The 22,566-nt window shown below is 47.2% G+C and overlaps 1 protein-coding gene across 5 annotated transcripts in view; it reads left to right on the plus strand.

Moving 5' to 3' along the window:
• CPLX2 (complexin 2) overlaps positions 1-22,566 on the plus strand; it is a 669,325-nt gene that overhangs the window by 505,535 nt on the left and 141,224 nt on the right. For all 5 annotated transcript variants that reach the window (XM_085618262.1, XM_085618260.1, XM_085618263.1 and 2 more), the window contains one exon: positions 19,406-19,518. In XM_085618262.1, the coding sequence (XP_085474388.1) occupies positions 19,488-19,518 (31 nt within the window). In that variant the 5' untranslated portion in view covers positions 19,406-19,487. The remainder of the gene's footprint in view (positions 1-19,405; positions 19,519-22,566) is intronic.

Below are 22,566 nucleotides of genomic sequence, written 5' to 3' on the forward strand. Positions count from 1 at the left end.
CATACATTATCTTAGTACATTCTGCAATATATCTTTATATTTCTCTGCATTATGATCAGAGGGTTTGCCTATCACTCACCATGCAGATCTTTCTTCGTACAGGCGTATGCTTTGTGGCATAACACTCACCTGTGAAAAAGGCATGACGCCGAAACGTGTAGGAGTAGAGAAGTGTTTAAACGCTGCCACGCATTCAGATGAATAAATGTCTTTATGGAAACAAGACGAAGTTGGGCTCTGTGGTTTCTTCGTTGATTTGAGCAGGATTCTCCAGTCCTGTCTTTTTGAGAGCCCGCCCTGCAGGGTTGGGGGCCCCCAGTAAACTGGAGCCTCTGTGAAAGCATCAAATGGAGGGGGCATGACCCGCTTTTTCTACTCGCACCAGCCTTAGGATTTCCACGGCAATTTGGGATTGTGAGACTGAAAGAGAAAGGGAGATGAGGGAGGCGACACCCTCCCTTTGGCAACTTCGCATTCCAAGTATGTACTTTGAGCGTGGCAGCTACCAGCACTATGCTTTTCATTTTAAGAGTGCACTGTAAAGGCAAGAATTTACACAAGACTTAGTCAGCAGAAATCACGCTATTCAGCATATGTTGAACTTTTGCCATATCGTACTGCAACAGTTATAGTGCATTCTGGGGCCCGAAGTTATTTAGAGGGCCATGTGACCACTGGGGCTTCAAATCACCACTGGGACTTTAAATATAACACTCACCTGTGAAAAAGGCATGATGCCGAAACGCGTAGGAGTAGAGAAGTGTTTAAACGCTGCCACGCATTCAGATGAATAAATGTCTTTATGAAAACAAGACGAAGTTGGGCTCTGTGGTTTCTTCGTTGATTTGAGATTTGAGCAGGATTCTCCAGTCCTGTCTTTTTGAGAGCCCGCCCTGCAGGGTTGGGGGCCCCCAGTAAACTGGAGCCTCTGTGAAAGCATATATATATATATCCATCCAGATATTCCGCTTCCAATGCGCAGTCCTACGCTAAAAAACAGACGGATACGGACCGCAATTCAGTGCTTGAATTTTATTTTGTGCAGACAGTCGCCATGACGCGTTTCAGCCCTTCCCTCGGGCCTTGATCACATGACACAGTGGAGTCCCATACATTGGTTTAAATAGTTTAAGCTTGACGACGATAGCATTGGACACAAACGCATACGAGCATGATAGAAATAGAAAACATATATGCTTTTTAAACTACAGGTCTGTCCTTTTCTCTTCCAATTCCACTTTACATTTTTTGGGGAGGAGGAAGTGTGCAAAATATCGCAATAGAGTCGCTATTGAAAACCCATAATGTTTGTAAAATAAATAAATATATACCTCACAAACAATTTCTGATTCAATCTACAACCATGCATATTGATATCCAAAATGTCGTCCATCCAAAATCAAACCCAGTATGTCTGTTTAAATACATCAAGATATTGCTGACTGAGAAAAGAAGTGAAGGGTAGGGGGAGGGGGGTTTGGGCAGCGGGAGGGAAGGGGGGAGGAAGGGAAAAGGGAGAAAAAGAGGGGGTTTGGGGGGAGGGGGGAAGGGGAGGGGAAAATGTGGGGAAAGGGATCGGAGACTTGAGTACAATTGAATACAAAATCAAAATCAAACACTGAATCCCCAGCGATGTGATATTCAAAGATCAGTAGGACTCACGCATCCTAATAAAGTACAAATGCAATACATTTTAGCAAACCGTGTAGTCCGTCGACACTAAAGTTGGAACTTCATAAAACGGCGGTATAAATACCCGGGAGCTAAATATGGGATATATAATATGATATAAATATAAATAATGATCATCTCATAACAGGCTGGAGATAAAATATCCCTCTATTGGCCATGAGTAAAACAAGAAACCTACACATATATGCCACCTAATGTATACAAGATAAAAATTTAAATAAATAGATATATTGCAATCTGAAATTAATTAAGCAAACTAAATATTCACATATGTAAAAGGTCATATATAAAGTTGTGTAAAATGGTTGCTAAAATACTCATAAATAATCATTAAATATAATTATAAAATTTCCCAAATCCGAGGACAACCCATAAATAACTTTCCAAAAGCTATAAAACATTCCTAATTCCGATTTTATGATAAAATGCTGTCTAAATTCTGGGATATTTTTTGCTAAAGACATGTAAACAGATCCTCAGTAACATTGAGACCACCTGGTTGTTTTGTGTTTAATTCAAGAATATACCTGGTCTCAAGTTGACGCAGCTTTTCTTCTCTGTTACCCCCTCTTCTACTAGCAGGAACAGAATCAATCACATAATATCTTAAATCACGGCTTCTAGAATCATGTTTAGACTTAAAATGCCTTGCCACCGGATAGGTGTTTTCCTGGTTATTTATCGCCCTAAGATGTTGCAGTATTCTGTTATGTACTTGGAGCTTTGTGCTCCCTACATACAGTAGATTGCATGGGCATGACAGTACATAGATGGCATATTCTGTTTTGCATGTCAGTAGTCTGTTGATCTTATGATCTTTTTGATCAATCGGTGTGAAGTATGATGTTTTATTCTCACCATGCGGACATGCTTTACATGATTTACAATTAAAGAAACCTGTGTGTGTTTGTAACCAATTCGCAGACTCAATCACGTCAGGACTTGTTCTAACGAGTTCATCTCACATAGAACGCCCTCTGCTGTAGCTTATAGAGGGCCTTTTAGGCAGTCTGGGGCCTATTGTGGGATCACTCAAAATCAAAGGCCAGTTCCTCTTTATGATGGATTCGACCTTCTTATGTTGTTGGCTATACTGGACAATGAATCTAAATTATTTTCTGACTTCATCTCTATTGGCCTCTCCACTAATGTCAGTCGTATTATCTACTACACCTAGTAGCTCCAACCTGTTTCTATGCATGGATTTGGTAATGGCATTATCAATGATATTATCCAAGTATCCCCTTTCCTTAAATCTCTGTTTACTTTCTTGTTGGGCTGGCAGGAGATCAAACTCCTTACTGTGGATCCGTCTGAGCCCCAACATCTTACCATAGGGGATACTATTTACCAAGTGTTTCACATGCGAGCTGCTAGCATGAAGTGTAGAATTTCCAGCCATTGTTTTACGATGGAGCTTGGTTTCTAGTTTGTTATTTTCGATAAACACCTCCGTGTCTAAAAAGCTCACTGAAATAGTACTTATGTTAGCAGTGAAGTGCAGGTTAAGATTGTTTACATTAATTGCCTGCACAAACTCTTGAGCTGTATCCAAGCTACCATCCCAATCAATAAACAGGTCGTCAATAAACCGTAACCATGTCTTGACATTAGTAGTCATAGCCTTCTTGTGTTCTGTCATGAGGACCAGCTCCTCCCACCAGTCCATGTGTAAGCATGCATAGCTTGGGGAGAAGCTGGCCCCCATCGCAACACCTCTTAACTGCCTGTAAAAAATGCCATGGAACATAAAAATGTTGTTATTTAAGCAGAAATCAACCATTTCAAGTAACATTTTTTAATGGTTCAGCATTTTACCCATAGATTTTTCCAAAAAGAAATCAAGTGCTCTCAACCCATCTACATGTTGAATACTCATATATAGTGAGCTGACATCAAGAGCAATCAATAAAAAACTTGGTTCCCATACAAGATTCTTAATTTCATGTAGAAAGTCACTCGTGTCACTCACATAAGATGGAAGGGCTTTCACCTGGAGAAAAAAATCCACATATTGGGATGTATGTTCAAGGCACCCATTTCTTGCTGAGATAATGGGTCTCCCTGGTGGATTTTGCGAGTCTTTGTGTATCTTGGGTAAAAAATAAATGGTTGGTACCACAGGGAAATTGTTCTTTAGAAACTTAAATTCCTGTCCAGTAAGTAGACCATCTGATTCCCATGTTGAGAGCTTTTTGTAAAAGATTGTATACATCGCTTTTAAATCAGTTCCATTACATCTCATATAGCACACTCTATCATTTAGCTGGTTGTAGGCTTCTTTGATGTATTTGTCTTTGGTCATTAAAACGATATTTCCACCTTTGTCTGAAGCTCGGATTACGATTTTGTTGTTTTTCTTCAATTTAGATATTAGAGTGATACAGTACGCTTTTTCTTTGTTGTACTTTAGTTTGCCTCTGTGTGTCTTTATATTGAGTTCCTTCAGTTGTTCTGTTACCTGATCATGGAACAGATCGATCGAGTCCTTAAACATAATCGGATTAAAAGTTGACTTAGGTTTAAATTGGGTTAGAGGATATCCCATTGTTGCTAGTATTGTATTGGATTCGATGGTGGATTCATTCTGTTCTTCATGAGGTGTGACAGATCTATCTCCAGATTGTTGTGGGTCCCATAATTCCTGCATCTCATCCAAGAAAGATTCCTAAGTTCTTGAGGCTTCCATAGTATCAATACCTTCCAAGTTTTCTGTTGAAGCTGGAACATTCTTGTTTGTTCTTGGATTTAAAAGATGATATTTTTGTAACTTTAGTTTACGAGTACTCTTAAAGACATCTAATCTTGTTTTACATAGTTAAAGTTATTGGCAGGGCAATAGGACAAACCCAGATTCAATGTTGTAATTTCTTTATCGCTTAATACTATATCAGACAGGTTTACAATGGTTTTGTTATGCGCTGAAAGCGTGTTTACTTTCCTTTCCTCCACCCTCCTCTTTTCTTGCGATTTGTGTTTGTTGCGGCTTGACTTACGCCGTTGTCCTCGCTTCCAGTTCTTGTTTGGCCATAGTTTGTTTTCTGTATGCGAGGGCGGAGAGTTTGTCGTCTGTCTTCGCATAAAAAAGATAATTCCTCATCAAGGGTGTGCTTTGGCATACCTTGCAGAGACGACCCTTCCTGCTCTGAATCACTATCAGGGACGGAGCTCAAATACGATTGTGAAGTGCCTGAAGAGATTTCATCTGTCCTGCCTACTTTAGTTTTTACAGATCCAATTTTTCTGTTGTGTTTGTTAGATCTAAAGGCCTCTTATTTTTTGGAAAAAGTAAAGATCTGTCACGCTTCATAATCCATTTTGTCACGAAAAAATGTATAGGCTTTACGTTCCTTAATTTTGTCCTCCTCCTTCTTTAGTCTTAATAACATTTCTTGATGCAATTTAGATTTTTCTTCAGGTTGTTCCACTGCATCGATATCCTCATTGATTTGCACTATCTCCTCCAAAAGAAAAGTGCGATTGATATCCGCATATTTATGTTTAAAACTTTTTATTGAAACAAAACAAACCATGGGGGAGGGGGATAGGAGGCAGGATACATGGAATACAGTCAAAGAAGAGGGGATGTATCTCCAGAGGGTTGGCAATAGGTGGCGCGGTGGCTCAGAGGGAAGAACACAGTGACTGAACGCTAGAATTGCAAGCTGTGGAATCCCACGCGCGTATCCGAGACCCCAAAGCTGAGCAAGAGCATCCCCCCCCATCAACACCTCAACAGAACACCATCCCCCCCCCCCCATCCTCCATCCTCCCATTAACAAAACAACAACCCTCCCCCCTCCCCCCCGTCCTATGGTCCCGCATCAAAGCAGCCCTAGCCAGGAGCCCCGCACTCCCCCCCCCCTCCCCGGGGGTCCCCATCTCACATGTAAGCTAGTCCGCCGGGGTCACCGGCGGCCTCAGCCTGAGAAGCCTAAGGTACCTCGGGCAGGTGAGCTCCCGGAATTCAGTGGACAGCAGCGCTAGAAAGGGTTGCCATAGCTCTTCAAATTGGTCTACCTCCCCCGCAACCGTAAGCGACAGCTTCTCCATCCCCAGCACGTGCCAGAGCCTATGCAACCAACCGGTGATGGAGGGGACGGTGGATGTGCGCCAGTGGACCAGAATGTTCTGAACCGCAGACCCCAGCGCTATTGCAATCTGCCTACCCCTGCGGGACTTCAGTGGGTACATTAGGGCATTGGGGAGGCCCAGCAGGACATACGCCGGGAGACGCGGCAGCTCTATCCCAAAGTGCTCATCCACCTCGTCCAAGACTTCTTTCCAGTAGGCGGTCAGCACTGGGCAATCCCATAGAATGTGTGTAAGGGTACCTTCCTGCCCGCAGCTCCGCCAGCACCCCTTGTCAGTGTGTTTATGCATTTCATACAGTCTCTCCGGGGTGTAGTACCAGTATGTGGACACCTTAGTGAATGTCTCCGTAAGGCCCGTGTGGTATGCAGAGTGCCGAGCCCGATACGCAATTTGGTCCCATTCCTTGTGGCTGAGTGTCCTACCCAATTCCCTGTGCCAACGCTCCCTCCCCGGGTTGTAGTAGTGAAACGGCGGGGGTTGTAGGTGTTTATACAGATCAGTGATCAGTTTAGCGTCGGAGGTCCGAGTAGCCAACCACCGCTCGTACGGTGTAATTGGACGGGCAGCGGTGGCACGCACCTGAGGCTGGAGGGCCCAATGCCGAACTTGCATGTAGCGCAGTCTGTCCAGCTCCGTCAGGCCGAACTCCTGGCGGAGTTGCTGAAAAGGAACCACGCCCTCCGGACCATAGATCTGGAAGAGTGCCCTGCAGCCCGCCCGTACCCAGTGGGAGAAAACCCCCGGCTCCATCCCCGGGGAGAAGTCCGGGTTGCCCGCAATGGGCGAGAGCGGCGAGGGGAAGGTGGTGAGGCCCCGGGTTTCGCAGACCGCGTCCCACACACGCAGGGGGACCCGCGTAACAAAGGAGGCGTAAAGATTAGGGGGGCGGTGCGTGCGGCGCAAGAATGGGACCTCTTGTAAGGTGCGGCCCGCCACTGCCTGGTCTTGAAAAAGCCAATGTTTGTCGGACTCCCACCTGCTCCACTCCACCAGATAGCGAAGCTGTGCCGCCTGAAAGTACTTACGGAGGTCCGGAATGCCGAGGCCCCCCGCTTCCGGAGCGAGCGTGGAGAGGACCCTCTTCATGCGTGGCCTGCGGCCCTGCCAGACAAAGCGGGAGATGTCAGCCTGCATTTGTCGGATCCAGCCCACCGGGGGCTGGAGCGGAAGGGCTCGGAAAAGATATAGTATCTGGGGCAGCACCGTCATTTTGACCGCCGCGATTCTCCCCAGCCAGGACAGCAGGCCTTTGTTCCATCGGCCAAGCTCGTCCTTGATCTTCCTGCTGAGGGAGGCATAATTGGCCGTAACCATCTCCGATAATGTAGGCGCCAGCAAAATCCCCAGATACGGCACCGTGGACGAGGACCACTGCATGGGGAAGAGCCGTTGAAGATCCCTCCTGGTGTCCGCAGCCAGGGACACGTCTAATGCCATCGACTTGCTCATATTCATTTTGAAGCCGGCCACCCCCGCAAAGGCGTCCAACTCTCGGAGGCAAGCAGGTAGCGACCTCCTAGGGTCATCCAGAGTCAGCAGGACATCATCCGCGTAGAGACTCACGGTGTGGACGTACCGGCCCATCCGGACCCCGACAGCATCCGGATTATTACGGATCCTCTGAGCAAACGGCTCCATGTAGAGGGCAAACAGGAGCGGCGAGAGAGGGCAGCCCTGCCGCGTGCCGCGCTCGATGGCGAAGCCACCAGAGCTACACCCGTTTACCCGCACCGACGCTGAAGGATGCTTATAGCAATTAAATACCATGGTGCGGAACTTATCGCCGATTCCCAGTTTTGTGAGGACCCGCTCAAGATACGGCCAGTGAACTCTGTCGAAGGCCTTCTCCGCATCAACGGACAACAACATCTGCTCCCCCGAGATCCTTGAGGCCTTCTCCAGAACATGCACCACTCTCTTGGTGTTGTCAACCGTCTGTCTACCGGGCACAAAACCAGCCTGGTCCGCCTCCACCAAATCGGGGAGGTGTGGACCCAGCCTGGATGCGAGAATCCCCGTGTACAACTTGAGGTCGACATTTAGGAGCGAGATGGGCCGGTACGAGCCGCAGAGGGCCCGATCCTTCCCAGGCTTCGGGATTACCGCGACCGTCGCCCTCAGGAGATCCGGAGGGATGGCTCCCGGTTCGGAGAAGGAGTTAAACAGCCGCGTAAGGACAGGGGCCACGGTCGTGCAAAAAGTCTTGTAGAAGAGCGACGTGTACCCGTCCGGGCCCGGGGCCTTGCCATGTTTCAGCCGCGCGATAGCCGAAATCACCTCCTCCACATGGATGTCCCGCTCCAGGTGGTCAGCCTGAGCCGGGTCCAGTACCGGGAGGGTCACCGACTCCAGATAGCTATCGGCATCCCGTGGCGGGGAGGGCTCCTCAGCATATAGCGCCTCGTAGAAGCCGCGGAAAGTCTCCGCTACCTCCGCGTCCCCGGAGACAACCCCCCCGTCCGCACCCACCAGTTCTTTCACCACGCTGCGCTGTTGCGCGACCCGGAGCCGGTGTGCTAGGAGCTTGCCACATCTGTCCCCCCCAGTGTAGTAGGCATGTTTCAAGCGTAAGGCGGCGTACTCCGCCCTATCAAGATCCAGAGCCGAGAGGAGCTTCCTCGCTGCCTGCAACTGCCTCCATACCCTCGGCGCTCCCGTACGGCGGTGGACCTGCTCAAGCTCCCGGACTTGAGCTGTCAACTCATCCCTCTTCAGTTGCCGCTCCTTATTCTCGGCTGCAGAGATAGAGATGAATTCCCCCCGTAAGACGGCCTTCAGTGCCGCCCATTGTGTCGCCTGCGAAGTGTCAGTGTTGCTGTTGTGAGTGAGATAGTCCCGTATGACCTCCCCGACGCGTTGTACCACCGATTTTTTGTGTAGAAGTGTGTCCCGGAGGCGCCACGCCCCCCGAGAGGGGGAGGCCGCCGGCCACCGGAAAACGCCGGTGACTGGAGAGTGGTCAGACAGGGACAGGACCCCGATGTCCGCCGCCGTGGCAGCGGCACGCATCGGTCCACTCACCAGGAGGTAGTCCAGCCGTGAGTAGGTGCGGTGTGCGTGCGAGAAGAAAGAGTAGTCCCTATCCGTGGGGTGCAGGGAGCGCCAGAGATCATGCAAGTCCATTTCCGCAATCCGGGCCTTCCCATCCTGGGACAGCTCCCCCGTCTGCGGGAAGCGCTGGGCCGATCTGTCCATCCCAGAGTCAAAGACAATGTTGAGGTCTCCGCCCAAGATAATGTGTCGGTCTGGGGAAGCAGTGACATCCACCAGCGCGGAATCTAGGAAGCGCTCCTGATGCTCGTTTGGGCTATAAACGGAGCCAACTGTAAATGCTATGCCTCCCAGGCGCATGCGATACGCAAGGAGCCTCCCCTTCTGTTCAGCACACTTATGCAACACCTCCCCCCGAAAGGAGCTCGCTAGGAGAATGGCCACCCCCGCTGTCTTGTTCGCTGCCGAGGAAAAGAACTGGGTGGGGAACTTAGCTGATCGCATCCTATGGCAGTCTCGGGGCAATAAGTGTGTCTCCTGCAAAAGGCAAATGTCCGCCTGCGTCCCCTCCAGCAACGACAGGATCGCTCTGCGCTTCACCGGGTTATTCAGACCCTGAACATTAAGGGTCACTACCTTTAGGCCCGGCATTCCTCACAGGGATCGGGAGCGCCATGCAATGGGTAGGGAATCAGCGGGCGGGGCGCGCGGGGCCGCAGCGCGGGACAAGCCAAAACAAAACGGGCATAGACAACATCGGACGGGACCTTCCCAACCCCAAAACAACCCCCTCCCCCACCCAAAACCCACCCTCGGCAACTAGCCATCCCCAAACTCAAACACCCCATAGTCTCAGTCAAGCCCCAAAGGGCAAGTCCGTAGAGAAGAGCAAAGTGGACGTCCGGCCACTCACCTCCCCCCGCTCCCCCCAACCCCCCCGCCCCGTGCCAAGCATGTTAAGAAGCTAAAGACATCTCCCCCCGGAGTGCGTGTTAGGCCGTCAAGGCCACGCTAGAGGAGCCGGTTGAGTCCCCGGCCGCCGCCCTCAGGGCGTCAGCCCTGTCCGCCCTAATGGTAGGGGAGTCCGGGCGCCCTGCACTGGTCGCTGAGCGCCGCCTCGTTGACCTCCGCCGATTCCGTCCCTCCGAGGACCTCCACGACGGCGTAGCTCCCTCCTCCTCCGCTGCCGTGAGCCCCAGGACACCACAAATGTCTTGCAAGGAGCGTAGCTGGTGTAATACTCCGTTCCACCGAAAAATCAGGCGGAAGGGGTGACCCCAAGAGTACGGCGTCTCATGCTCGCGCAAAAAGTCAGTGGCAATCCTAAAGGACCTGCGTTTCTGCAGAGTGATGGCGGAGAGATCCTGGTAAAGCGCCACTGGCCGATCCCGAAAGGTCAGGGGCTGTTTCCTGCGGGCTTCAGCCATAATACGCTCCTTTAGTGAAAAGTCGGGCAGGAAGGCCAGAATGTCCGGCGGGGGTGCCGATGGCTGGCGCTGACGGCCAACCCTATGCGCCCTGTCGATGCTGATGGGAAAGTCCGTAGCCTCCCCCAGGATCTCTCGGAACAGGGCCCGCAGGTAGCCCCCCAGATCGGACCCCTCATCCGCAGTCGGCACGCCCCGCACTCGGATGTTGTTCCTCCGAGATCTGTTCTCAAGGTCCTCAGAGTGGGCCTGGAGCTCCACACACTGTTCCCGGAGGCGAAGAACGTCCTGCTGGAGATGGACTATCTCCTCCGCTCGCTGTTGGCCCTCCGTCTCCGCCGCTTCCACACGCTCACCTAGGCCCTCCACCTCTCTGCGCACTTCTCGGACCTCGCTGGCCACCTCCCGCTTCAGTGTCTGAAAGTCCTCCCTGAGGGAGCTAAACAGTTCCTCCATAAAGGCCCTCGTGACGGGTGGCTCCCCTCCAGTCACATCTGCCGGAGCCCGGGAGGGCCCCGGTGAGGGCTGTGCCCTGTCCCGCAAGTGCTGGGCCCTGCCAAGCATGTCCGGTAGAGTACGGTCCCCTTTCTTCGGGCCTCCTTTTCCAGACATCGCCAGCTCCGCAGTCGGGCACTGGTCCAAGTGCCCCAGGGAAACTCAGCCGCCGGCTAGCACTCGGCCCGGGTATCCCCCACAAGTGAGGTCGCTGCGTCACAGGTGACAAAATGGCGGCCTAGTCCGGTCACCGGCAGCCGCAAGAGCTAGCGGGAGACAACCAAGGAGGCCGCAGCGGAGGGGTCCCAACAGCTCATCCCTCCGGTAGGCAGCCCAGCAATAGCGGGAGGTCGCCCGCCGCCAGCAGCCAGGACTTCAGCGGAAACCGCCACCACTGCTCCTTCGGGGACAAAATGGCGGCCGGTCGGAGCAAGCCAAAACGACTAGGCCCGGCGACACCTCTGGGGCCCCGAGGCACCCCGCAGTAAAATAGGTACCACCCCCGGCTCCCGATTGTCACGCACAGGGGGCCAGATGGTCCGACCCCATCAGAGAGTCCGCCGTACCTCGGCTAGGGGTCAGGGCTTCCGCAGTGCAAGGTGTCGCCATCACCAGCCCGAGTGCCGGGGCACCCGTCCTAAGCCGTCCACACCGTTGGGCCCCTTCCTGCCAGGCTCCTTCAGTCACCGTCAAGCGGCGGGCCAGATCCCCTCCAAACCGCAACTTTCAGCACCAGGCCCAACCGAGGCGCCCGGACAGCTCTTCAATACGCTCCGCCCCTCGGGCTCGCCGCCGTCGTCCCTTGATCTCGGGCGAACTTTTGGGGGGGTTCCCCCGGGGCGATCCGGACAAAAACAGCACCGGTGTATGCCCCTGATGTTCCGCCACGCTCCTCTCCCGCGCTGAGCCTCAGCGGGGGGAGAGAAGCATAAGAAAAGGGCTTTAGCTTGGCCGGGCCGGAGGAGCTACGGGAGGAAGCGTCCGCTCACCCCGCCATCTTGGCCACGCCCCCTATCCGCATATTTAATTAAAATTTGCATCAGGCATTTAGATGATTCCAGATTACATTCTGCCCACTCACACATCATGAGTGGGTTTGGTGCCTCATAGCTTGGTGCTAAAAGTATCCTCAATCCACGAGGGACTCTATACACGTCTAAGTACATTTGTAGTGAACGCGACTCCCACCATTTACTTTGTTCAGATCGACTTTTCTTTTCCAGCAATTTAAATGTATCTCTTAGTGTCATATTAGTCTCTTTTTGATTCGTGTTGGTATTACTCTCTTTGTTTTGTACAGTTCGACACTCCTTGAACATTGATAATGCTGCCAGTTCTCTTTCCTTTACTGTGTCAGACGACATTGCACCACGTGTTTACAAATAAATGTTCTGAGTCTTGGGAAGCTGTAAGTAAGCTCCAAGCTTCGTAACCGCACACCTCTCACCCCTTGACCGCTTTTAGTCACGTACCTGGATGAAACACAGCAACGACCGTTTCCTCCGATTTGGTCAATTCCTGGTCCGCTCTGGGCTTGTTTACTTTTTTCTGCGGTTTACGGGGGTTCCACAGCACGGCTCCTTCCGGAACACACTCGTAGTTCTCCTTCACGAAAAACAAGTCTCTCCAAGTGCTGTAGCCCAAAACGAGAGGGGGTCCGTAGAACGCCGGAAAGAGACTCCGCCGGCTTAAAATATCCAGATATTCCGCTTCCAATGCGCTGTCCTACGCCAAAAAAACAGACTGATACGGACCGCAATTCAGTGCTTGAATTTTATTTCGTGCAGACAGTCACCATGACGCGTTTCAGCCCTTCCCTCGGGCCTTGATCACATGACACAGTGGAGTCCCATACATTGGTTTAAATAGTTTAAGCTTGACGACGATAGAATTGTACACAAAAGCATACGAGCATGATAGAAATAGAAAACATATATGCTTTTTAAACTACAGGTCTGTCCTTTTCTCTTCCAATTCCACTTTACATTTTTTTGGGAGGAGGAAGTGTGCAAAATATCGCAATAGAGTCTCTATTGAAAACCCATAATGTTTGTAAAATAAATACCTCACAAACAATTTCTGATTCAATCTACAACCATGCATATTGATATCCAAAAGGTCGTCCATAATTAAACCAATGTAAAACAAATGATAAATACAGTGAAAATTGGTGCACGATAGTGCAAATAGTGAATTTAAAAGTATACAAAATATATTTTTTGTATTTTTATCTGAGCAACATGAATACTAATGCAAAACTCATTCTGGTATAATCAAACACAGTATATATATATATTATTCTGAACTGTGGTATATGCATAGATGTGGGAATATATGCTCAGTAAATATTTTCTTTGTCCTCTCTAAAATGAAAAAAAAAAAGCAAATCTCTCTTTAGGGGCTGGGGAGAGGTTTTACTTTTTTTTTAAATATTTGAGCTCTGCCCTTTGGTAGGGTGGCATAATATGGGTTTTAGCATTATTAATTCTTATGTTATAAAGCTTGCATTTTCATGATGTGTTTACATACCTGCCAAACTCCGCAGAAGCCGCTCTTCCTTTTTTTTACCTTTACGACATCCACTCTTCCTGAACGTTCTGAAGTTTTAAAAAATCACAAAGTTGAAAGCCTCTCAAATTTGCAACTTTGCACACTCTTTCTCTAGCCAATAGGCTGTCACAGTTGTGGTTGTTGCAGTGAGAGATTAAAGGATATGTCAGGCGTGTCCTTTCAGGAAAACCTCTGCATGTGTTCTTATCCTTTGAAGGAGTCGGGTTCCATGTTCTTGATCTGCTCTGGAACCTCGAATCAATGGTACTTTTTCTCAGCATGAAAGCGTGGGGGGGGAGAAATCGTTTGCAGATCAGTCATTTCAGTTCCAATTTACTATGACTCTTAAGAATCACAGACTATCAATTAAGATTAGTTGATTTATTACACACTCAAGAACAGCTGGACGTACAGGCACCTCAAAGTGAGGGTGTGTAAATACATTGGAACTAATACAAACCCAAATCTACAGATTAACTTAGGTGGTGCAACAAACACAATATGATTAGTTCGAGAAGCAGGATACAAACGATTATCAAGCAGACATCCAGATTCCCCTTCATCAGACGTTCGTGGGTGTAAAGCATTAATATGTCCCTACTGTAGCACCAACGTGACATCCCTACATAGCATTTCCCAAGGCAAGATCAGTTACGGTGTTAGTGTGGGAAGCCTTCCTAAGAAGTCTCCCCACATTAGTTGGGTCCAGCAGCATAAAGCTACTAAGACAGATCTTGTTCTAAGATGCTCTCTCTCTCAAGGTAAGGCAGAAGTCCCAGACACCTTCCCTAGTCACAATACATCAATACCATAGGTAGGTTTCCCAGGGTCCCTTGCGAATCACGCCACCGGTCAGGCCACTTCCTCATAGGTAACTTTTCGGCAGGTAGCGATGCTTCCAAGCTTGGCGAGATTACCTTGATTCCTAGGCTCACTCCAGTGGGAAAGTACAACAGTTCTCCACTATCAGTATCAACCCTTAATGCATCCTCTTCTCCCTAAGCCTAACTCCTAAAACAAATACATTATTCTAACTAACAAGGATGATTCTTCCACCTGCAACAGAAATGTGAGAAAAAACAAATCCAACATGCACATGAAATTCAACAATTAAATATAATGCGAGAGCTTCCAGGGAAAATTAATTTTACGCCTACAGAAATCGGCCAACATAAGAAAATGGCACACAGGCAATATGAAATTACATATCAAATGAACACTCCATACTGAGCACTTCTAAATGAACACATTACATAAGCACTTCAAATGCGTGAATAATTGTCAGCAGCATGCACAAATTCTACACGTTAATGTCTTCAGCTAATCACATATTGTTTCACCATTAATCTCCTCACGTTTACATTGAAATGTCCCTAATACACCACAATTCACGTTATTACAGTTCACGTTCTACTGTCGCATGTAAGTACAACAAGGGATTATATGTGGGTGCGAATTAATTGTGATTATGATGTGCCCATACAAAATGCGCTACATCACCATCCCCCAAACAGGGGCGCAGCACGGACCCCTCCAGCTCCTACGGTGCAAGGGGATCCCAACCTTCGAGACGACCCTCAACTCTTCAAGGGTGCCCAAACTGGCTGAGGGTCAATTAATATCTGTGAGATATGGGAGACTCAGGGGCCTTATTCTGTGGGGGGCATCATTTTGTGTTATGCCACCGACAACGGGATGTTCATCGTAGGTCTAAAAGCGCCAGATCCATGGCAGAGATAACCACTGGTTAATTAAATGATTTCCATTTAAATGTATGTAATGCTGTTCTAACTGGACATTCTGAAAACCTGGTATGGATACAGTCCTCCTAGACCGAGGATGGATAATCCTGCAGCAGCCCTCTAAATTCAAAATATAGCATTTAAATCATAAGAGGAAAAAAGGAAAAAAGACAAATGCAAATTACATACAAATTACCCATCATCCGGCGTTCAAAAAGGAATAAGTGGTGAGTGTGAAGGCATTACCGACTGTCAGGGAAGAGAGCTCTCTCATCACGCTAACGAGCCATTATCTGCCACGACCTGGACAGCACTGCGCTCTACTGCCATCGGAAAGAAACCACAGATATAATTACCTTCAGTCTAGAGTGTCGGCAGTAGGACTTCCGGGAGGTGTCCTATCAGATAGAGCTGCCCCCCATTCACCTGCTCTGATACAATGCTGGAGACCTTGGCCTATCGAACTGGGTGCAGGGACTAGGGATGTGTGAATTTCCTTTTGCGGAATTAACATGACAAATTGAACACTATTACATGATTGGAAAATATGGCAATACTGCATGCAAGCAACCGTCGCTCGCACTCTGTTAATTTACATTGTTGCTGTGCTCCTGCGATAGTGTAATTTACTCAAACCTACCGACATAGCATAATGGCCAATTTCACAAAATGCTAAAAATTACACAAAACTACGCTGGCAAAAAAAATCACCCAGTTTTAGTAGTGACTACACCCAGTATGAGAAAGCCACTGGAAATTTGAATGAACAAAGTTTTTGCTTTTATGTTCCATCCCTAAGTTATTTTCGTCCTGCAGGTTTTTTGGCGGTAAAAGTCCAGGTCCCGTAACATTTCCCACCTGGATTCCACCAAAAATGCTGTTCACATTTAAAAAGCAGTATTGGGGTGTCTCTCCAGCATACTGTCAAGAATGCAGTCTCTACACTCAAACTCAGCCAAGCAAGGAATATTTACTAGAAAGCATCAGCCAGGAGTAAAATGTCTGCAAGAAATCTACGTTCCCCCTACCTTAATGCTGATGTTTCAAAAATGCTGTTTCAAACATACACTTTTCAAAATTGAAGGGAATTGTGAACTAAGGCAGTTTCCATGTGGGGAGGAGAAAACATCCTACCATTCGCTAACAACATGTCACTGTCCCTGCCCAAGAGCTTAAGACCTATCAAAGGTGTTTGCCAGGCGTGCCAATGACTCCTCCTCATCGCTGAAGGCCTTTCTTAGTCACTGATCTTATATATGACTGACTGTGCCCCAATTCTTTATACATTTCAAACAATACACCCCTTTTATGCACCCAGTCCTCCAAGACTAAACGCATTGTGGTGCTTCAGTTTGCATAGATGGGTTTTTAAAACCCCCATTCATACAGACCCTTTAGAGGCACACTCTTGACGTGATTGACCTCTGACCTTAGCCTTATATTTCTTTCAGAGGCATCAGCCAACAGACCATTCTCCCTGCTTCCCTGTATGCGAATATATTTTATGTTTTTGTATTCTTCTGTGCCAAGCCCCGGTTTCCTTTCTTGATTCCCTTCTCTGAAATACGTCCCCTTCCTTTCCAGTACTTTTAGTTCCAACTCTTTGTCATCTTTACCTCTTTCTATCCAAAGCTTTAACAGTTCGCCTCCGTGACTCATTAGCTGTCTCTTTCTGATATTTTATATCCCATCCCTGCAATTTTCTTCAGTTAATTCCTGTCACTAATTGAAGTTCAGTTCGAGTCGTTGAGGTGGCAAGTGAACAAATTAATAAAGGATTATCGTATGAAATCCTAACCCGAAATGACACAATGACAGTCAGAACAATTAGTGATAAAAAGAGTCAGAAAACAGGCACGGAAAAAAATAATTGTGAATGGGTGGGCACCTTGACAGAGTAAAAAACGGGCTCACATCTGAGCTATAAGAGGAAACAAAAGTGCTGCAAACGTGCTTGAGCGATTTCAATAATTGCGACAAAGAAAATAAATGTTGTTTCATATTTAAAATGGTAACGCTTTGTACTTCAATAAAGATACGTGGACATAAACGTATGATTTGCAGAGGGAGGCGAGCGGGCTATGGGAGTCGAAAAGCAATATTTATTCTCATTTCCTGCACTTGCCCAGGTCAGATCAAGGTTAAGAGTGGGAGGGTGGTTGTAAATAATTCATGTTTCCACATGTGACTAAGATTGATGGGTAAACGTGAGCTCAGTGCAAGGAGTGACAATGTAAAGGAGGGGGAGGGTGGAACAAGAATATGAGGCGGGGGCGGGATAGGGCAGGGTAAATCGGGGGAGAGAACAAAGCAAGAGCCAAAACCACACTTTGAAGGTGACAAATAAAGGATAAGAGAACTAGAAGAGCGATGGAGGGAGAAATAAAAGAGGGAGAGGAGGGTGGGGAGGAAAAGGAGGAGGTATGGAAGAGACTATTGCAAACGCATAGGTCCTGTAAATTAAAATCAAATTGTTGTAGGGTTAAAGAGAAACACTTAAAGCGCAAGGGAGCGCATGAGGAGTGTACAGAAAGAGAACCAAAAGCGGTAGCAAGGAGGAGAACGCGGTGGGGGAGAGATGGAGACAAAAGAGAGCAAATATTCAAGAAGTGAAAGTAGAAGACAGATGATAAGGTGAGTAAGGGAGAAAGGGGCATACAAGAGAGGTGGGGGAGTTAAAGGAAACAGTGAGTAAAAGAGGTGAGGGGAGAGCAAGGGGAGTAGCTATGGTGTGAGATGAACGCCAACATTTGGGAATTGAGCAAAGTTTCGAGCAAACTAGAGAATGGACGGTTAGGTACGGAAAGTGAGGGAGAGAGAGTAGGAAGTGGTAAGGTTGGAGGAGGAGTGTGAGGTGTAGAAATAGAAGAGAATGTTAGTGAGTGAGAAAGAAGTGATAAGGCCAGAGGTTGACAAATGATAGGAAGCGTGTAGTATGGTAGCGGGAAAAATTATTCTGTTACGAAGTAACTGATTGCCAGGATTATGTAAAACGGAAAGGGCTGAGTGATAAGAGATGCAGAGGGGATATAGAGTGGAGGGTTTATGCATTTAAAAACAGAAAATTCAAAGGGAATCAATAAAGCCTTTTAATGTAGCATCCCCAGAGACTTCAGATACATGTTTCTAAAAGCCCAGGCACGAGCTAAAGTCCAGAGCACCGATTACTGTCACACACGACAAACCTATTCCATGGGGAAAATCTCTATTCTGCATCTAAAATACTTATTTTTGGGGTTTTACTTACAGAAAGGTGCCATTTAACATATCCATTAGTGCCAACCCTCAATGCGCCCTTGCTCTTTCATTATACATGCAATGCATAGTCTTCTGTATCTCTTGCGTGTAATGTGTTTGCCAGCTGTATAGTTATTTCATTTGTTATTTTTTATTACTGTAAACTGAATTGCTGTCCTTGAAGTAGGCGTGTTGGAGGCATGCATGAAATTATAATTTTAGCATTGCAAAATGTATCACCTTCACAAATGTTCACAAAATTTGCCCTAAAAAAGTTTTGTTGAAAAGCTATCCATAAATGTCATTAGAAAGACGTTTTATCTTAAGAAGTCATTTTTAAAGGCCTTCCAAAAGCATCTTGCGGAATATTATATATATATATATATATATTCCAACAACGCTGTAATTCCTCCTTCCTCGAATCCCCAGCAACCACGGACACCAATGAGCTTCAAAACGGTCATTTAATGAGAGCAAATAGGCAAAACAATTACTCTACGCGTTTCGGGATAACACTCCCTTGATCACGAGTAAAGGCAAAGTGAACCAGGAAGTGCAATAAATAGTCATGTGATTTCTTTTTGGTAAACAAAGAAAACAGACTTCCAGGCTACTCGTTACTTCACGAGGCCACTTTTTTCTTAAATGCAACTTTAACAAAATTTACATTTCAACAAAATGCATTGTGCTAAACTGAGTAAACCGATTGATGTAATCTGAAAATGCAATGCATTATACACAGAATGAATGACAATTTTCGTCCTTTTTGATCATAAAGGCTGAATATATACCTTTACACAAAATCACAATTCAATCGTAATTTTCTTAATCATTGACCGCTATTATTGCGGTTTTTGATATATATATATATATAGATATATATATATATATAATCGCATAACTGGAAATAAACTAGCTGCTGGTTGACATATCCCCTGATTGAGCGCTTATTTCGTGGACATTTTGAGTATTACATCCGGCGTGCTCCGCCGGCATCGATAGATAGATAGATAGATAGATAGATAGATAGATAGATAGATAGATAGATAGATAGATAGATAGATAAAACTTTATGACATTAAGAAAAAGACAATTTTTGCACATCCTGCTTTTGGTAATATATGCCTTCTACATCCACAGTCGACGCCCATCTTGACACTGTCTGTCTCTTTCCAGAGTGGCCATTTGTAAAGAATCCCCGCAGTCCCCTGGATGAGAGCACGTACCACCTGTACCGCGAGGAGATCCAAGAGCAGCCATGGACTTTGTGATGAAGCAGGCTCTGGGGGGTAAGTCTGGCTGGGGATGGTGCAGGTTCACAGTGCAATGGAGGCACTTCTGGAGTGAGATTAATTCTGCACTTTGGGGTAATTCTGAATAGGGGTAAGTGTGTTGAATGTACCTCAGTAACGGGCTAAATTTACACGGAAGGCAATCTGTACTAGAGCAAATCTGCATAGGAGCGCATTCGCAGCACGGTGAATCTCCACTAGAGGGCAGCTCTGTACTAGGAGAGAGTATACACTCACTGCATCACATGCATTATATCACATGCAATATTATCACATCCACTATATTGACCTAACTACTGTAGTGCAAGATAAATCTAGTTAAGTAACATAGGTGACTATAATAGTTGATGTTGTCAAGCAGATGACGTGGATGTAAAAATAATAATACATTTTGGCAGTGTAGTGGTAGGCGATATATGGGATGTGATATAGGTCGATATTACTGTCCTCGATATACTGTCATACACCCTGATAGAGGCCAAATTTTCACTGGGGTAAATATTTATTGGTGGAGTATCAGCACTCAGGATACATTTGCACCTTGGGTATGTGTAGAAGGTGGTTCACTGCAGTGCTATCTTAACACACAGGCACGCTGGGCAGTTGCCATGGGGCCCCACGAGCATAGGGGCCCCATGCAGGCCAGAATTTTACACAAATTTTCCGTTAAATGTTTTTATTCCAGTGAGTGGCTGTGTAGGAAGGGCCCAGTGCACTGCTTTGCCCGGGGTCCTATAATGCTGTTAAGACGGCCCTGGTTCACTGACAGCTATTCGCCTCGCTCCCTGAAATCTGAGCTCTGGTCCATATCACATAGGAGATATGAGATAGACCCATTAATTCCCGGAAACACAGCACATTATTTGTCTATTCCACAGCACAGACAATCTGCCCCAAGCCAAAAAGGCAGCTTTCATACCTTGCCACACAGGCAGCTTCTACAATCCAGTGCAAGGGCAGCCTCTACCCTACAGCACTGTGGTTCCGCCTACAGTCTAGCAGAAAGGAAATCTTTACACTGCCAGAGAAACACTGCAACTCTTATGCCGCATCACAAAGCTACAGCTGATGTTGGAGGACAACACTAGCGATTACAACACAGGAAAGGGGGAGACCAGAATGCATATGACATTCACAATGACTCTTTTGTGTTTAAACAAATTATTCAATCATTTGCACTCAGAGTCTTGATAAATCTGGACCAAAGGAGATCGTTGACGTTTCAACCCAATCTATGCTTGGTTAATAAGTCAAGGCGGGTCTTCATCAGGATAGGTGTGAGGGAGTAGGGGATGACAGCCCTTGGTGAATTAAGGAAACAATCCTGTTTAGTAGGTCATCTTTTAGAAACCGAATGGTCCAAGTGATTCGATCCAACGTGGTTAGTTTGTCGAAGCGAGGATTTTGAGATAATTATGTATAGAGGCGCTGGATTCCAGTCTGCACAGAGGCGCCGGGCGTGAGTCCTGTGTCATGGAACAGCAGCGTTGACGCAGGACTCATGCCTGGCGTCTCTGTGCAGACTGGAATCCAGCGTATGGGATACAATTGCTCACAAAAAAGAAATATTTTGGTTGCCCGACAGAACCATTGTTTTTGTTTATAAAATCCATGGGTGGGCGCATGGGAATGGCCGGACTCCACCCGTGCAGCGCCTTCCCAGCTCAGAGCAATGGAAGGCAACGACTTGCGCTGCCTTGCGTTACTCTAGATTTATTAGACCATGCATGACCACGCAAGGTGCCTTTGCGTGGCTTAGTAAATCTAATGTAAGGGCTTGCGTTGCCTTGCATCCCCTTGAATGAAGCGACGGCAACACAAGCCCTAGATTCATCAAAAGCACCAATAAATGTATCCGACCTCTGACATGGAAGAGACTCCTCTTCCCCTGGCCAGCCGTTCGGGTGCAGCATCTTCCGTCCTTTTCGGTATCTTGGTCACCCAGTCTGATTGTTGATTATTGGATATTATCTGTTGCTAACAGTAAATCGTTAGTGGGATTTGGGAACCAATGCCCCATTATCTTCTCTGGTCTGAAGAGAAGTGAGGAAATGTTCAAAGGGAAGGTGGATGAACCATAACTGCCATGTTTCCCATGCCAAGTCCATGCTTGATGATGCTTGATGTGCTACTCCAGTCCAGCTGTTTTTGCTTTCAATTCTGGGACTTGTAGTCCTGCTTTGTACTGGAGTAAACAAGACTACAAGTTCCTGAAATCAAAGAAAAAAACTGCACTGGAGCAGCACATCACATATGGACCTGGGGAACTTGGAAGGGCTGATGAACAGGAGTCCAAACATGAATTGAATAATAAGTGGTTAGAAGGACTGACAGGTGGATTGACTGACACACTGCTAAGACATATCTCTCTAATGAGAGTAGGAGATTTAGGCAGCACCCAGACTGAGAGGCTGATAACTGGAGCCCCGTATCAGGCTGAAAGCGGTCGGTGTTTCGGTACCGCAGGCAGGGTTTGACTGGGACAGAAAATAGGCCCAGGCACCAAAATAAAATTGCCCCCAATGGTGAATTAGAAAGCCAAAAAGTGGCCCATGTTTGGAAATTAGGGCTGTTTTGAACTTGTAAAGAAACGTAGTATAGGTGTTTTTCAAGATATGGAACGCTGCATGGATTTGAGCTTGCTGCAGGAAATGATTGGTTTGATATCAGGGAAATAAACAGTAAGAACCGGCCCACCGACCATAAAACAGGCCAAAAAACGTCCCACACACTGACCTGTGAGGTCAGGCCATCGGGACACAGCCAAACAGCGATTCATGCAGCAGTTTGGCAATTAATGATGGTGTCTGTCTGCCTCCATCCTTGTTCCTCCCCCATCCCCAAGGCAACAGACCCGTCCCTGACCTAGGATCTCTTTGCAACCTGGGGAAAAGCACATCCCATTACAGTGGATTCCCCCACTCCTTCCCAGGCCTCCTTCAAAGCGCTTTCACTCAATCACATGATCAATAGTTCTTTGATGCACAAATCCCACCCACTGCGCTTGGATATTGATTCGCAGCACAGTGGGAGGCAGATAAATGC

The sequence above is a fragment of the Triturus cristatus genome, chromosome 7 (assembly GCF_964204655.1).
Source record: "Triturus cristatus chromosome 7, aTriCri1.1, whole genome shotgun sequence".
Taxonomy (NCBI): domain Eukaryota; kingdom Metazoa; phylum Chordata; class Amphibia; order Caudata; family Salamandridae; genus Triturus; species Triturus cristatus.